We start from the raw sequence: 15,959 nt of genomic DNA, 5'->3' as shown, positions 1-15,959 counted from the left end.
CCCTTTCCTGCACCCAAACTCCCTCCCAGACTTGGCACCCCTCACCCCCTCCTGCACCCCTGCCCCAGGATCAGCCCGGAGCCCCCTCCCACACTCAGAACCCCTCTGCCCCAGCCCGCATCCCCTCCCCCAACCCCCTGCCCCAGCCCAATGAAAGTGAGTGAGGGTGGGGAAGAGCAAGTGACAGACGGAGTGGGGGGATGGAATGAGCGGGGCGGGGCCTCGGGGAAGGGGCAGGGTAGATTCTGGGTTGCACTGAAATTAAAAAAGTGATCTTGTGTGTAAAAAGATTGGAGACCACTGTTTAGAATTAACTTTATTATGGAGGCATTAGTTGCCGCTCCATAGGTAAGGCTGAATTCAGTTTTACACTTAAAGCATGAATCAACCCCTGTTTTGAGGGGAAAAAAAAAAAAAAAACTATGCTCAGCAAATTCATGGCACTTACTCTATGTACAGAATATATTTTCTGAGAATTTATAGGTAAATCTGTTAGTTTGGGTTAAAATGAATTTTAAAATGTGTGCTTTTAAAGAATTTAGCATCAGTCAGCCTTTTTTGTTCCAAATGATCTTAGTAACAGAATAAGACTCTTCAAGCTTTCTATATAGTTGCAGTTAATTTAAATCTTGTACATAGGCTATATTTGAAGAAATTGTTATAATTAAGGTTAATTTTTGTATTATGATTGTATAGGCAAATATGTGGTCAGGTTAGCAGCTCAGGTGAGTGGGGCTGTTGCGATAGCCTAGATAAATCAACCAATCACCACCTTTTTTCTACCGCAAATTTGCATGTCACAATTCTGTTGGTTATAATGAGTGTGATATAAAGAATACTGGATGAGTGCCAGAGTTCTCAGTGGTAGATTACTTGGCCCAACTGTCCTTGCCCTTTAAAGGTTCCGCCTGCTAGCCTGGGTATCAGTACTTGGAAGGCTACCCATAGCACTGCTGCCTTGGCTCTACTGTAAACCAGGACAGTACTCTTGGGGGAACAGAGTTAAGGACCCTTTAAGAAACCTTGAAAGTGCAGGAATATTAGGACTTGGGAACTGGACTACTCTTGTCCCATTCTTCACATGATGATCTTCTTAATAGTGCTCTAAATCAATAAATAGTTGCAAATTAAGGGTCTGATGAAATTCATCCTAGGGTACTTAAGGAGCTAGCAGAAGGAATCTCAAAATTGCTAGCAATTATCTTGAAGCACTCATGGAGAATGGGTGAGGTCCTGGAGGACTGGAGAAGGGCAAACATAGTATCTATCTTTAAAAAGGGGAAACAAAGAGGACCTCAGAAATTGTAGACCAATCAGCCTAACTTCAGTACCCAAATAGATACTGGACTAAATTATTAATCAATTTGTAAGTATCTAAAGGCATATCTAGTGGGGACCCATAAGGGCCCATCCTGGGTCGAGTACTATTCAGTATTTTCATTAATGACTTGGATAATGGAGTGGAGAGTGTGCTTAAAAATCTGTGGATGACACCAAAGTGGCAGGGGCTGGAAGCACTTTGGAGGACAAGATTAGCATTTAAAATGACATTGACAAATTGGAGAATTGATCTGAATTCAACAAGCTAAAGTTCAGTTTTAAGAACAAATTGAACAGATACCTCTCAGGGATGGTGTAGGTCTACTTGGTCCTGTCTCAGTGCAGGGGCTAGACTAGATGACTTTTTGAAGTCCTTGCTAGCCCTGGATATATGGAGATATACCTATCTTATAGAACTGGAAGGGACCTTGAAAGGTCATCAAGTCCAGTTCCCTGCCTTCACTAGCAGGACAAAGTACTGTCCCTCACTGTCCTATCCCTATCCCTATCCCTATCCCAAATGGCCCCCTCAAGGATTGAACTCACAACCCTGGGTTTAGCAGGCCAATGCTCAAACCACTGAAGTATCCGTCCCCCCATGTCCCTACATGGCTATGATTCTGTTATCTGCTTTGCGCTGCTCTGGTGATGCAAAGCAGCTGTAAACCTGGGTTAACTGGCCAGTGCACTCTGGTTATTTGCCCTTTTCTAGTGTACCATTGAATCTGCCCTTAAAAGTTACAATTATAAAAATGATTTAAGATTCATTCCACGTATCTTCAAGTCATTGATAATATCATACGGTAACATTCTCTTTGGGTTTCTTGCTTAGTTTTCATGTATGAAATGTGTAATAATTATGAACAAAGGAAAAAATCTACATTGAAATGGAGTTAGGGTTGAGTGTGTGTATCATCATCTAAGGGTAAAACACATTGCATGTAGGAATACCTGAGCTACATGTGTTCGAGCTAGCTTGTTAACAATTGCAGTGTAGTTGCAGCAGCATGGGCTAGCCATCCGAGTATATTCCCAGGATCCTGGGCGGGATTGTACTTGGGTGGCTAGCTTGTGCCACTGCCTGTGCTGCCACAGCTACACTGCTGTTTTTGTGAGCTAGCTTGGGTGGACTTACATGTGCTGCTGTTACACCTCCTGATGGCAGGGTGGACATACCCTAAGGCTACGTCTATACTACCCGCCCAGGTCGGCGGGTAGCGTTCGACTTCTCGGAGTTCGATATATTGCGTCTCATCTAGACGCGATATATCGAACGCCGAACGCGCTCCCGTCGACTCCGGAACTCCATCACCGCGAACGGTGGTGGCGGAGTCGACGGGGGAGCCGCGGACTTCGATCCCGCGGCATCTGGACGGGTGAGTAGTTCGAACTAAGGTAGTTCGAGTTCAGCTATGCTATTCACGTAGCTGAACTTGCGTACCTTAGTTCGACCCCCCCACCCCAGTGTAGACCAGGCCTAAATGTCTTATTCAATAGGAGGAGCTAATACTAAGAGGCATTATCTTGTAAGGACATACGATTGTAATCAGTCATGGCTTCAAGACTTCTAAGGGGGATATACTTTTAGCAAGAATATTTAGAGATCAGTTTTATATACTTTTCAGTCCAACCATTTCAAGAGTTGAGATTTTTATTGAGAGGACAATTTGTTGTATGATGAACCCCAACATTACAATACCCTTAATTCAGAGAACCTAAAGATGATGACAAAAGTGTGTTTAATAAGGCCTGCTAAAGCACTGCTGTAAACAGTTCATCATATTTTCTGTTAACTTATTATTTAATCAGTATTGGCTGTGGTGGAGGGATACTTTCCTTATACTCCTAACACTTTCTGAACAGTCTGTTGTTAAAGCCATTTTAGTACACAGGGAATGAATTCTTATTGAAATATCAAACTATCCAGAATTGGGTGGTAAAGAATGATATGCTTGTATGTGGGTGTATATCAGCTTATATGAATTTTAAGAGCTACAGTTCATAATAGCTAAAAAACAGCAGCTAAAGCTAACTAATTTTAAATTACTGTTTCAAAGGAACCCAGCCAGAATGGACCTCTTTTTACTGAATTAAAGTTCTACATGCGAGCTGCTAAACCAGAGCAAAGTAAGCAGTCTATCAGAATGAACTAAAAGACCATGTTTCCCTATAAATAATAATTTGTTGAGTTTTTAATAAAAATAAAGGTGAAGTGGTAGCCTTTAACATTAAATGTATTGGTTGGCTCATCAAGAGAGCCTGTTTAGATTCATTTTTTAAAAATGACCTCCTTATGTTCATTTACATTTCTTAATTGTATTCCTTAATCATAAATGGATGTTTCTTTTTACAATGACACAATTTTTTTTCTAAATGGATAATTACTGAAGATAATTGTTTATAAATAAGAGTTACTGAAGTAGAACCATTGCTCTTGTCCTCTTTCTCACACCTAAGGTCATAAACCTTTGAGGGCTCAGCCTGTAATATCATCGGAACAAATAGGATTTTCTTAGTGTTTAAAGCCAAACAAGATTTTAATGAGATTAGAAGAAAAATAGTAATTTGAGAACTTAAAAATAGTTGAGGCACTATTTGGAAAAAACGGAATCTGCTGTGTTAAAATGTAGTCTTGCAGTTACATTTTTGGTATGTAGTTTTCTATCAGCAGTATTAGTTGTATTAGTTTCAGTATACATTACAGTTGGATCTCCTTTATCAAATACCTGTTCGTGTTAGGATATGTTTCATTACCAGATTTAGAAATAGATAGAAGAGCCTACTTGTTATCTGGTATACTTGGTTCATGGCTTCTCACTATCAGATAATGATCAGATCTGACATGCATAAATTTTAAATGATTTATAAGTAATCTTTTCCACAGGACTCCTGCAGTACAAGTTCATAACCTTGTTTTTATTTATATTTTTAGTTCAGAAATGGACTAGTTCCCATAAACTGAAGTACCTAGGTGTACCGAAGTACTGGGGCTCTGGCTTGCATCAAAAAAATGGAAACAGGTAAAATAAGTCTTGTGTTTAGGACATATTAATATTTTCCCACCCACAACAACTTCTTTTATATCCATCTCAGAGTCCAGCTCTTAATTTATAAATCCTTGACCATTATAAGGTAAATTCTAGAATTTTTCTTTTAATTATCCTGAACATGTGTGCAGAATTAGTCTTTTAATTCACATGTATAAAGAAGGAAATGCACTGTTTTACTACACTTTGCCTTCTTATCTTCAGCTTGTTTACTCTTGGGAGAGAAAGTCTTTTTATTTAATCTGAGAGCTGGTATAGACAATCCAATCCTTATTTTATTTCAAAAGTTCAAGGCTAGGTTTTTATACTGTTTCATGTGAGATTGAGGAATCCATTAGCTCAGAGATATACTGACTTTACATGCATTTATGGCTGGTCTCTAATAGCACAGAATCAGTTGGGATGGGGATGGCTAACTCTTTGGCAAAACAGTAGTGGTTACTCCAGCAGGCTATATGACATCAGCAGGGAAAGGTGGTGGAAGAAGCGAGATCCATGCTAAGTGTGGAACTTGTAGAATTAGGGATCTTGTAGACCTTGCACAGTAGTGCTAACTTTCTCTGGCTAGGTCAATTCATAGTGCAATTAATACATATGGCCTCAAGTGTCTGAATAGTGCATTAAATCATCCAGTAATCTAATGTAAAGAACTTGAATTCAGGTGATATTGGGATGCAAAAGAAAATGCAGTATGACAAAATGTAACTGTCTCAATCCAAATGAGCTTTTCAGATTCATAATGTTTCATGTGCAGGGCTTTTATGGAATGAGCTTTTATTATAAAGTCAAACTATGGTGACATTAAAGATGAATATCAAAACATATTTGATAGGGGAGCTTCATTTCAATAAGTAGAATGCTCATTTAAATCTTAGTAGTATTACTTTTAAAGCAGCCAACTTGTGAAAGTAACCACTTAAGTACAATATAAAAGGTTTTTGGGAAAAAAAAAATATTGGTCTTAACAGGCAATTAATAGTTGCTCTTTCCTGTTGTGAATGAAACACCATAGTACTTTCCAAGATGGGCACTTGCTATACTGCATAACTAGCTAGATCTCAGTATCATACTTTTGATGGAGGACCTTTTGTTTAGGTGATATAAAGCAAACAAAACAAATATTAGGGTTGATGTACAGTACAAAAATTCTAGTGTTCATAAATATGTTTGCCTGCATAGCTGATTTTTATTCTAAAAATAAACATACTTGAATTCAGTAATTAGTGCAATGGGGTAAAATACATGGGTAAAATACTGTACACATTTTAATTCAGTAACTTTTTCCCCTGATTTGAATTTCAGCTATAGATTTATGGTAATGGACCGATTTGGGAGAGATCTTCAGAAAATTTTTGAAGAGAATGCAAAGCAGTTTGCACACAAAACTGTGTTAAAATTAAGCTTGAGAATAGTAAGTAATAGTAATTCCTGAAACATTTTAAAAATCCATTTTCCTCATGTAGCCTTTTGCTAAAAGGCAATTTGTGCTGAATAGTGGTCCTCTGCTGGCTGGAGTTGGGTACTACGCTGATACTCCTGTATATTGTGTTTTGTTAGCTTGATATTCTGGAATATATCCATGAGCATGAATATGTGCATGGAGACATCAAGGCCTCAAATCTTCTCCTGAGCTACAAGAATCTTAATCAGGTATTTCTGATATCTGTGCTTCATTTCTCCTGTTTTAATCCTGTTATTTGACAACAAACTGAGGTGCTTTGAACCTGTGAATGTTAGCAGAAGTCTTATTTTTATGAATGTATACGGTGATATTTCTGCTTGACATTTATATTTAATATTCTACATTTTTGATGCAATTTGCTGGCAGTTTATCAAGTTGGCTATTCTGCCCTAAATAATATTCAGGAGGAGTGCTCGTGATACAAAATGAATTTCAAATAGCTATTTGGGGGTGGAAGCTTAAAATTATATAGTACACCAGTAAATTATGTTTGCCTGTCTGCTTTGTCACTTTTTTATTTCCTTTGTTCAAGGATCCATCAAATACAAGTGTTCTGTTACTTGGAAATTTTGTTCTCTTAACATGTTGATTAGTCAAATCAATTGATTTACAGAAATATATTTAGTTTTCTAATTTTTTAAACCCTTTAGTGTTTGGAAAATGTGCATTTAATTTCCATAATTCTGCAGGTTTCCCTGTCCAAATAGTTTACCTCACAAAGTAGATTAACTATTGCCAGTATATTTAGAAGTAGTCAGGGGATAATGAAGAGTACTACCTGGCATCTATTCTTTTGCAGTACTCCTTTTGTTGCAATAGGACAACAACACTAGCTTTATATGAATACTCAAGAAATACAGCATGATAAATGTATTCTAATCTCTGATATCAATACGGTGAGCCTCTTTCACTGTTGTCCAATAGACCATTGTAATCCAGCCTGCTCCTAGATAAGAACTGAACATTTTACTTTGCACTGCCACTAGATCAGCAGTAAATGATTTCTAAAACTGGTTGTCATTTTTCACATAGTGCATGAAGTGACTGAAAACTTGTTGCAGTTTTCAGAATTTTATATATGTCTCTCATGTTTAAGAATGGATAAATGAGCTTTTTAATCCAAAGAGCTGACCTTTTAGAGTTTTTGTTCTAAAGAAGTTCTGAGAGTCACTTGTATTTATTTTATATGAATTCTTCTGTATGAGTAGTCCTTTGATCTCTGCATGGTATGTGGGATTTAATAGGTGTACTTGGTTGATTATGGCCTTGCTTATCGATACTGTCCAGAAGGAGTGCACAAAAAATATAAAGAAGACCCCAAAAGATGTCACGATGGTACAATTGAATATACTAGTATTGATGCACATAAGGGTGTAGGTAAGTAGTCAAAGCTTTAATTCACTTTGTTCCATACAAGACTGTTTTTATTTTAATCACAAACATTTTAGAGAGGACATTTTAAAATAGATTCCTATTTACTGTGAAGTCCTAACACTGTGTTTAAAAAACTAAACGTTCCAACTGTATAGCAGAAGTTCAGCTATGTTTTTTTCTGAAATTTGCTGGGCAACAGAATTAGAGCATTTACTAATTTTGTCAGTTGTTACTTTGCTGTAGTGTTGGAAATCATTTGTATTCCTTTTCATATAGACATGATTATATCTCCTTTATATAAGAAACCCATCTAATCTCTTAAGATTGATCATGTGTATCTGTTAGTATGAGACATATTTATTGAATTGGTACTAACTGTGTAAGTGGACAGGTGTGATAATGATTCTGGGGTGATTCTGGTGAGGGGAAAAATACACAGCTATTTGAGGGAGTTAATGGTCCCTAAATTCAATTTGAAGCATACTTCTCCCATATCTGGCCAAGGCTGAGCCTTAAATTCTGTTTGATGTAAACTACCATCCTTTAAATCTAATCTGTGTCCATTGAAAATAATAAAGCAAAAAGTGAAAAATATTAAACATTATAGTAACATGATTTTATAAAGAGCAAATCTTGCCAGACCAAGTTTGTTGCTTGTTTTGATAAAATTACAGAATTAGTGGATGAAGAACATAAGAATGGCCATAATGGGTCAGACCAATGGTCCATCTAGCCTGGTATCCTGTCTTCTGACAGTGGCCAATGATAGGTGCTTCATAGGGTACGAACAGAACAGGTAATCATCAAGTAATCCATTCTCTGTTGCCCATTCCCAGTTTCTGGCAAACAGAGGGTAGGGTCGCTTCAGAGCATGGTTTTGCAATAGAAATGCAGTAGAAGTGTTATATTTGAATGTTTAGGAAAGTTTTTGATGTCTTGCACAAGTTTTAGTTTAAAAATTAAAATCTGCTTGGATGTAAACTCTCACCTGGGCTAAAAATTGACTAACAGACCTTAAAGGGGATTTTCCCGTTGATACATTTAATAAAATTTTAATCAGTATCTTGTGGAACACGTGAAAGCAAATATGTTCTATCCTTCGTCTTGTCAACATACAAGATTTCAGAATCTTCTGCAAGCAATGTTTCAGTATTCAGGAAATCTGAAATATTTCCATTTGTGGAATAATAATTTGAAGAACTCACGTTTCAACACTATTCTCTGTTTTTGGGGAATGGGGAAGTAAAAGTGTTTTGAACATAACTCAGTCAGTTCACTCTATTTTGTCACAATGTGAGGACTTAAAATGCTTCAGAAATTGGGATAACTGCAGCATGTCATATTCGTGAGCGGAAGAAAGAGATTAATTTCAAATTCCTTTATCAGTCTTCCAGCCATTTGAGCAATACTTCTTGTTTCCTTTCCTTCCTGCTTCCCTCTGAAATAAACTCAAAGCATACTGTAGTTGTTAATTACTGTTAACTTTGGCTTCCAGTTGTTTTACTATGTTTACAAACTAACTTTAAATGTGTGTATGTATTTATATGTATATTTGTAGCTCCATCAAGACGGGGTGACTTGGAAATTCTAGGTTACTGTATGATTCATTGGCTCAGTGGCCATCTACCATGGGAGGACAATTTAAAAGACCCCAACTATGTCAGAGATTCAAAAATTAGGTAAGGAACTTGTTATATTTTTCTCATTTGAAACTCAATCTAGGAATAAAAATATTTCAGTGTAGCAATACTATGTACTCATAAACAATGCTTCCTCTTCTGTGAAGAGCTGGGTAATATTATGTCTACTCTTGCAGGCTGGAATGGAGATTCCAGAGTTATAATGAAGTCCAAAACTGTAGGTTATATTCCCCTTCAACCTCCCCCTTGATTACATTCCCTTCCTTTTATTCCCATCCCACCTTCAAAATAATAATTAAACCTTCTCTAATTACACCCCCATAACTTTTGTACTTGTCAACACCATGTCCCTCTGTTAAGTATCTTTATATTAGCCCCTCACAGCACCCTTGTGAGGTAGACAAAGCACTACCACCCCCATTTTACAGATGAAGAACTGAGGCACAGAAACTAAATAGCCTACACAAAGTCACACTGGAAGTCTTTGGCAGATTAAGGAACTGAACTTGGATCTCCTGAGTTCCTGACTACTGCCCTAAACAATGGATCATCCTCCCTCATTTCCTCTGCCCACTGTTTGCCATATTAGCAGAGAGTAAGTGCTGTCAGGTGCCTGCAGTACTGCTTTTGCCACCACTACCTGGCAGTCATTGCTCAGAGCAGCTTCTTGTCCCTCCTGTTAACACTGCTGCCTCAATGTTTCTCAGAGCAGCAACTTCTCTCCTCTTCTAGTTGCTGATCTGATAAAAGGCACCAGTGCAAGGAGGAGTGAAAGGGAGTAGTAATAGTTCTGAGTAACAGTGGCTAGAGCAGAAATTGGCCTTGCATGGATGCAAGAAGGAATTGACATGTGAGGGTTTAAAGTGGAACATCTTCTGAGTCACAGTTTTCTATCTGTATGTAGTTTGGAGTGGTTGGTGAGAGAGCCAAAGTCTTTTATGTTGACTGGCCGATATATTCACCCCTGACCACAAAGGTTCTAAATAATTTGAGAGATACCTATCTCATAGAGCTGGAAGAGACCCTGAAAGGTCATTGAGTCCAGCCCCCTGCCTTCACTAGCAGGACCAAGTACTGATTTTGCCCCAGATCCCTAAGTGGCTCCCTCAAGGATTGAACTCACAACCCTGGGTTTAGCAGGCCAATGCTCAAACCACTGAGCTATCCCTCCACCTTTCTGAACCCATGTTTATTTAAAGAAGTGCATCTGTATCTTTTGTTAAATTTTATTAATTCAACCAAAACAAAATAAAAATCACCAAAGCTACTTCACTATTATTATTAAACTAAAGTAAGAATAAAGCAGTACAACTACCAAATCAATATCAAATCAATGAATTAGTCTATGCATTGGATTGGGGTTATGTCATAAAATGAGTTAAATCATCAAATTAATTCTAGAAATAATCCTTATAAATGCTAAAGAGAATTATAGGAAGGTGCCGGTCTGAATTCTTTAGTTGGGAGTTATAACCAATGTTGATCAAATCTGGGACTTAGAGCTGGTTAAAAATTCAGTCCTGAAATGAAAATATCTAATAACTGACACAGAGCTCAGAGCTAATTGTTTCCTTCTTAGAATTCTGTTTTTGTGTGGTGGCTAATCCTTGATGGTTTCTTGGACTTCCTGTTGATTATTATAGTTTCCAAACTTTGCTTACTCATCCTTGCATCATCTCCCTCCAAGGTGTATGGACAAATCATGTGTAAGACCTACCTTGGGGCCATGCAGCAGTGTGGTCCAGTCAGGTTTGAATTAGGTCATTAGCTTGTGTCAATTCTGGGAAGTCCTTTTTTAAACTAGTAATTTAATTTTTAAAATCTGGGATTTTACGTACTACAGGGACTGTAGTACCCCCTACACCTTCCTCACCCCCCAAAATAAATAAATAAATATATATATATATATAATATAATATAATATATAAAGAATGGTGGATATTAAACCACTTGAGGAAGTTGGCATGGTCTTATCTAGGCAAAAGATCTTTGTGACATGTCATCAGTTGATGGAAAATGTATTATGAAACATGCTATAAAAGTAGCTGATTTAAAAAAAAAAAACCCAACAACTTAGTAACTAAATTAAAAATAAATGAAATCTTGTGACCAATATTGCCACTGTTTTCACAAACAAGACAATTTACAGTAATACTTGGAACTGGCCTATAGGTCATGCAGTTTGCCTTTTTGAAAGTTTCATCTTGACACAGGGAAGTTACTTTAAAGCATCTCAAGATGAAACTCACTTTAAATATAAGATGTTTAATTTTATATAGGGTCTGCATTATATTTCTTATTCTGTTTTTCTCACACCTGGATCTCAGCCTTGTTCCTTAGCTTATCGAGTCAGTTGCTCAGGAATAGCACAGTGCTGCAACTTTGTTTCCTTAAGAAGGGATTCAACTGGCCCTACAGAGGGAATTTTCTTGTCTAGGTGAAGTGAAGAGCATGTGATCACAAGGATCCTGCAGAATTTAAAGTGCTTGCATTGCACTTTTTATCCAAAGATCTCAAAGCATTTTACAAATGTGGATAAGTATTCCCCTTTCATAGAAAGGAAGACTTTAGCACAGATATTGTCATGTAAGGAGCCAGTTACCTTGATAGAAACAAAACTGAGGCTTCCGATTTTCCAGTTTCTTGCTGTGATCACTAGACAAGTGTAAAAGGTAACAGAATCAAAACAAAATGACTGTAAGAAAAGGATTATACAATATTAAAACTATTTTTATTTACATGTCAATATTTTAAAAAAATTCTTGTTTTAATGCTTTAATACGATTGTTTTAAAAGAAATATAGATCACCTGTGAATGAACAAACTGTTTCGCAATTGTTATTAAATATAATTTATCCACAATCTAAAGTATTGATTCTTCCACTTTTATTTCTCAGGTATAGTGAGAATATTACAGATTTGATGAACAAGTGCTTTCCTGAGACAGAAAAACCAGGTGGGAAGAGCTTTTTAAAATATTAGTTCTTTGTCTATTAGTTTTATTCTAATAGACAAACCTTTAATCGTTAGTCTCTCAAAAAATATGAAGCACATTGAAATAAAGCATTAATGATTCATTCTTCAAAGAAACCCAACTGGCCACCTCTACCATACAACAGCTAACTTTAATAGGGTTTAGGTAGATTACTCAGTTAGGCCAGGAATGCACTCACAGCATATCTGAAATTCCCATTTTCATGTGGCAGTAACTACTGTAATATTTGGGTATGTGTAGTAATTTCTTCTGTATTGAGCTGAATACAAACATAGACAGATGACAATTCAGCTGCTTGGAAAGATTGAGTGGGTGTCGGATTGTTGTCAGCATGTAGTCCATCTGGGAGAGGTGTCTCTAATATTCTGTTCCTCCTAACACATCTTTGGCTATATCTGCACTTGCAGCTAGGAGGTGTGATCCCAGCATGGATGGACAGACTCATGCTAGCTTAGCTTGAGCTAGCATGCTAAAAATAGCAGTGTGGATGTTGCAGCATCCACAGCGGCTTGGGCCAGGCCACAGTGGTTGGCTAGGTTGCACCTATGTGGTAGTGTTCACTGGTATTTTTAGCATGCTAATGCGAGTCTGTCTACTCTCATACCTCCTAGCTGCTGTGTAGACATACCCTTTAAGTTCTCCCCAGTGACTAGAGCCAGTACCTGCCTCTGCTTCTGCCTTCCCAAACAGCAGTAAAGTGAAACTGACCAATGTTTTGAATAGTAGTAATTAAATTTACAAGACAAGTAAGTTTTCTTTCCGTTATAGGAAAGGTGTGAACAGTAGTAGTCACTAGTTTAGTCTGCAGACTGGAAGATAGCATTGCACTGGCTCACACTCATTTCTATTTGGAAACATCTTCACAACTGTAAGGATTAGAAATTAATTTTTGTAATAAATTTAGATGCTAAAGAAACACTTGTCTGAGAAAGCTCGTGACTCGCCATATGAGAGTTGGCTAGCAGATTTTCAAAGTCCTGACATTAACTATACATGCTTTTTTGCAGAGATTAGAAATGGAAAAATTCTCTTGGGTCACCCAATCCTAATTGTCAATACAGGATTGTTTCATGCTTATTAGTATTTTAGCAACTATAGTTTTAAAGGTGAAATGATGATAAGTCCCGGCCTTTGAATAAAATAAAATACATGAAAAATAATTTCTCCTTAACTTACCTGGCAAAGTTCTGGGCTCAGGCTCTTATTTCACCTGTAGTAGATCATCTTAAATGCAGGGAAGAAATACCAGTTGAATAAAAGGCTCACTGTAGAGGAGATAAGCATATTCAAAAATAATTTTTAAAGGCTGAATATTTCCTTCATTGTAATTAATGTAGAAAAGTGGTGCTGTGATAATTTGTTAATGAGCCCTGGGATGATTTTTTCTTATTTCTAAAATATGCTGTATTAAACAGCTATAATTATATTTAAATATCCATATCAAAGAATCCCAAAAAGGGTGTATACATAATTCTCACATTTTTTGGTAAAACCTATTGATTACCAACTGCTTTAAATAGAAATTAATTTTACGTACCATTCCCTCAGATGAAATAGCCAAGTACATGGAAAAGGTGAAGTTATTGAGCTACGAAGAGAAACCTCTTTATCAGCATTTCCGAGAAATACTTTTGCAAGGTCTTAAGGCTATTGGGCAAAAGGATGATGGCATACTGGACTTCAGTTTTTCAGAGAATGGAGATTTGCGAACCAAGCCTGTACAAAAGGTTGTTTCTTTTTACTTTTAAAATCAGCTTTTAATGGATCTTGTTTTAAACTAAATAAAAGAATTAAATAAAATGATATGGAAAATGGATGCTATAATTAGCCCAGATAGGAAAGTAAGGAAAAAGGAAAGTTAGTCTCAAATGTTTGTTAGCTTTACAGCATATTTCATAAGCAGACCCGTGGGCTAATTTTAATTTAACTAATTGCTCTGAAAGTTTTTAATATAGCACAATGTTAGCAGGTATACTTTCACATGCAGTAAATAATACCTTGGGAAAGAGAATGTATATTTAGTTGTAATGACATTTGAACAGATGAACATTGCAGTTAATTTACACATTTTTTTCAAGAGTCTAAAAAATTCCAGATGGGCCAAAGTGTGAGGTAAAATCAGAAGTCTAGTTACCTTTTGGTTTCATTTCAGGTTTCTTACCTTACATAACTAGATCTAAATACTTACTTTTAAATGAACATCCTTATGCCATCAATTTGCTACTGAAATTCAGGTATTGTGTACAGTATTATTATTTGTATTATCATAGCACCTAGGAGACCCAGCCACGGACCTAGGGCCCCATTGTGCTAGGCACTGAACAAAAAGGTGTTTTTTTACAATTAGTATAGTACTAGATTAGGGGTATATTAATCTTTTTATTTAGGCGTGGCAGATTTTGTTTTACTATAATTTTGATGTATATAGCAATGCTTGTTTTTAAGTATTTATTTTATCAATTTAAATTTCACAGTTGGGAAATTGAGGGAGGGTCAGACAATTATTTAATGATAGTAGATATTGAGATTCAGCAAGTTAGCTGTATAATATTAAAATATAAATTGTCAGCATCACATGTCAGAAGATACAAAGTAAATATCCGTAAATCAAACTCCTAAGTTCTCAAGCAACATTTTTCTTTGCTTATCTGTACATTTAGAGTATTATCAATGGAAATACTTTTTGTTTGTATGTGTATGATGAAATCGATGTTTACCAACAAAAATCTAATACTTCCAGAGGTACTTGTATTTAAATACAACTGTATTTAAACTGTAAATTTTCTCTCACATATGGAACCTTGTTGTGCAGAACATTTGCACAAGTAGCTCTTTCCAATTAGTAAAAAGTACAGTCATACTTACACCATGGAGGAGATTTTATAATTCACACATTTCAGAAAAGGATTCTAGCATATTAACTTTATAGGTAAATAGTGATTTCCCATTGTCAGTAGGCAACTGCTTGTGTGGAATCTGTGTGGATGTTTATACAGAAGAAACATATGCTAGTGGGACCAGTTCTTAGTGAAAGCTATAGTACTATACATATGCAGAAAGCCCTCTGGCAAATTTATTTCATCATTATTTCATCATTTCATGAAAACTGCCCCCTAATTTTTTGGGGAAAAGTTAAAATGAGGAATATGTTATGAAGAATGATACTGAGGCATTAATATAACTAAAATTTAAGCTAGGTGATCAAATAAGCATTACTGTTACTGCCTGTATAGGACAAAACTTGATAGACAAAGGCAAGTAACTGGGAGACACATTTTAGACTTGATCCTCACTAACAAGGAGGAATTGGTTGCAAAGCTGAAGGTTGAAGGCAATTTGGGTGAAACTGATCATGAAATAATATATGTAAAAACTCTAAGGAAAGAGAGGAGTGAGAGAAGCAGAATAGGGACAATGGACTTCGAAAAAGCAGACTTCAACAACTCAGAGCTATGTACATAGGTATGTACAGTCCTATGGGAAGAAAATCTGAGGGATAAAGTAGTTGAGAAGATCTGGAAGTTTCTCAAGGAGATTAAATGTGCAACAGCAAACTATCCCAAGCCAAAGAAAGATAAGAATAATAAGAGGCCAATATGGCTCCTTTAGGAGCTCTTTAATCACCAGAAAATCAGAAAGGAGTCCTACAAAATGTGGAAACATGGACAAATTACTTAGAAATACAAAAGAATAGCACAAGCATGTAGCGATAAAATCAGAAAGGCTGAGGCTCAAAACAAGTTCCATCTAGCAAGGGACATAAAAGACAATGAGAGGGTCATAGAATATGACATGAAAGCTGAAGTGTTTAATGTCTATTTTGCTTCTGTCTTCACTAAAGAGGCTAATGGTGGCCGGATACGCAACACAGTACTAACAACAATGGAGAAAAAATTCAACCCAAAATAGGGAACGAATAGGTTTAAGTGTATTTAGATAAATGAGATATATTGAAGTTGGCAGGGCCTGATGAAAATCACCCTATGATACTTAAGGAACAAACTGAAACAATGTTGGACTGTTAGTAGTTATCTTTGAGAATTCATGGAGGATAGGTAAGATCCCAGGGGACTGGAGAAGGTCATATATAATATCTCTCCTTAAAAGGGGGGAACAAAGAA

At 36.6% G+C, this 15,959-nt stretch overlaps 1 protein-coding gene across 9 annotated transcripts in view; it reads left to right on the top strand.

The window, feature by feature from the left end:
- Positions 1-15,959, top strand: part of VRK1 (VRK serine/threonine kinase 1) — a 65,645-nt gene that overhangs the window by 32,274 nt on the left and 17,412 nt on the right. For all 9 annotated transcript variants that reach the window (XR_005597892.1, XR_005597891.1, XM_039536436.1 and 6 more), the window contains exons 4-11: positions 3,378-3,447; positions 4,253-4,340; positions 5,670-5,778; positions 5,925-6,017; positions 7,074-7,206; positions 8,762-8,882; positions 11,741-11,799; positions 13,387-13,565. Coding sequence is in view for 7 of the 9 variants with exons in the window: in XM_039536436.1 (XP_039392370.1) it covers positions 3,378-3,447; positions 4,253-4,340; positions 5,670-5,778; positions 5,925-6,017; positions 7,074-7,206; positions 8,762-8,882; positions 11,741-11,799; positions 13,387-13,565 (852 nt within the window). In the remaining 2 variants the exon portion in view is untranslated. The remainder of the gene's footprint in view (positions 1-3,377; positions 3,448-4,252; positions 4,341-5,669; positions 5,779-5,924; positions 6,018-7,073; positions 7,207-8,761; positions 8,883-11,740; positions 11,800-13,386; positions 13,566-15,959) is intronic.

Source organism: Mauremys reevesii, linkage group 4, assembly GCF_016161935.1.
Source record: "Mauremys reevesii isolate NIE-2019 linkage group 4, ASM1616193v1, whole genome shotgun sequence".
Classification (NCBI taxonomy): Eukaryota; Metazoa; Chordata; order Testudines; family Geoemydidae; genus Mauremys; species Mauremys reevesii.
This window is presented reverse-complemented; position numbering and strand designations above follow the sequence as displayed.